Raw genomic sequence first — 1,698 nt, forward strand, 5'->3', positions numbered from 1 at the left:
CTCACTAGTTTTTTGTAATGCTAGCGTTAAGCTTGTGATTGAGCTAAGCTATCGCTAACTAGCCTGTTACACGGCTAGCCCCAATGTTTTGTTCCACGGCACAGCAAGGGACATAGCTTTAGGTGAGAGTATATGGTATAAAGGTTATTCTCAACGTGGCTGAAGCGTTTCGTGTTGTAGATAAATGCCTAACTCGGAGGTGCTTCGCGAGGGTCGGGGTCGGAGCCCCTCTGCACAGAGAAATGCTAACAGGCAAGACAGGCGTAGTAAACCAGGGAGCGGTGCTGCTCAGCGAGACAGGCACCGCGAGAAGAGGCGGTCGTCGGTTTCTAGTAGGAAGAAACGCCGGCAGGCCAGGGATAAAGACTTGTGGCCAGCCGGTACAACAGGGGACCCTGACAACGACCGAAAAAGCACTTTTGAAAAGGAGGCTGAACTTCGGACATTGGTAGAGTATGACGACGTGAGCTCCCAGTCTGAGAGGTTTTCTGGGAGCCCCTCTCCTAAACTTGACCCCCACGCAGACAGACTCTCAGTAGACCGACTCAGCGATGTTGATTATGAGTATAATGGACCAGCATCCCCAGACAGAAGTCACCCGAGAGACCGGGAGGCAGTATGCATTGGCAAGGAGCAACAAACAAGAGGACCATCTGAGAGGAGCAAGCAGGAGAAGGAGCTCGCCAGGAAAAAGGAGCGCCAGAGCCGGGAGAGAGACTCCTCAAAAGCTCGAAGTGGAGGCAGCCTAAGTGGCTCTAAGAATCACAGAGACACTACAAGGAGCAGCGACAGGAATGGTAAAAGGTCGTCTACGTCTCAGCCCTCGCAATCCGCAGACAAAAGGGATTCGAAAAGACACCGAAGTAAAACAAGATCTGATAAAGAGCCCCCGTCTGCATACAGAGATGACCGCGAAGACCTCAGGGCATACAGGAGAAGTCCTGGTTTCAAAGCCGAAAGTCCCTATGGGACATCGTATTCATATAGCTACCAGTTTCCTGGTGGTTATAACCAGCTAATATCTAGAAGAAGTCCGACTTATGGGAGCAAAAGACTCTCTCCCACTTCCACATATTACAACCGGGATGGAGACTCGTATGGGGCGTATGGTGTGCCCAAGTCACCCAGTTCGTACTCCAGCAACAAAAGGAAGCGATCCCCCGCGAGCCCAGCGAACTGGCGCAGGTCCCCAAGTTTTGGCCGACACAGTCCGTATGAACAAGGAGAGTTTGGTTCGAGTCCCTATGGAAACCGCAGGAGATCACGGAGTCCATACAGAAAGTCCCTGAGTCCAAGTCCAGATGTCAGGTGAGTTGTAAAGCAGCTAACAGGAAGGTGTGGGTATAATTGTGTAATTTGATGACGTACAAACACAAACTTGACTACTGACTCAATGAAAACAGCTCTCTCTACAATGTCGATAGTAGCTTTTGAAATAATTGAGCAACAAAAACAAGGACAAAGTTGTAACATTTATTATTACTTCTTTCAGTATTTGCTGGCACACTTGTACCTTTCCAAAACCTTTTGACCAAACTTTCTACTAAGCGAGAAAAGAAGTACTGCAAGTGACATTGTGCTATTTCTAAGATGCATGTAATGGCACGCTTTCCACGTTTCTAGTCGTGACCCAGGATTCTTCATATTTAGATTTCAGACAATAAAACCATACATGAAGTTTAAAACCAAATCTAATAA

At 48.1% G+C, this 1,698-nt stretch overlaps 1 protein-coding gene across 1 annotated transcript in view; it reads left to right on the forward strand.

Annotated features, from left to right (window-relative positions):
• The first annotated feature begins 6 nt into the window (after nucleotides 1-6).
• Nucleotides 7-1,698, forward strand: part of cdk13 (cyclin-dependent kinase 13) — an 8,545-nt gene continuing 6,853 nt past the window's right edge. Inside the window, exon 1 of the mRNA XM_035655215.1 lies at nucleotides 7-1,308. Within this exon, the coding sequence (XP_035511108.1) occupies nucleotides 185-1,308 (1,124 nt within the window). The 5' untranslated portion in view covers nucleotides 7-184. The remainder of the gene's footprint in view (nucleotides 1,309-1,698) is intronic.

This window comes from Morone saxatilis, unplaced genomic scaffold (assembly GCF_004916995.1).
Source record: "Morone saxatilis isolate NCDOM2014 unplaced genomic scaffold, NCSU_SB_2.0 Contig0, whole genome shotgun sequence".
NCBI lineage: Eukaryota > Metazoa > Chordata > Actinopteri > Moronidae > Morone > Morone saxatilis.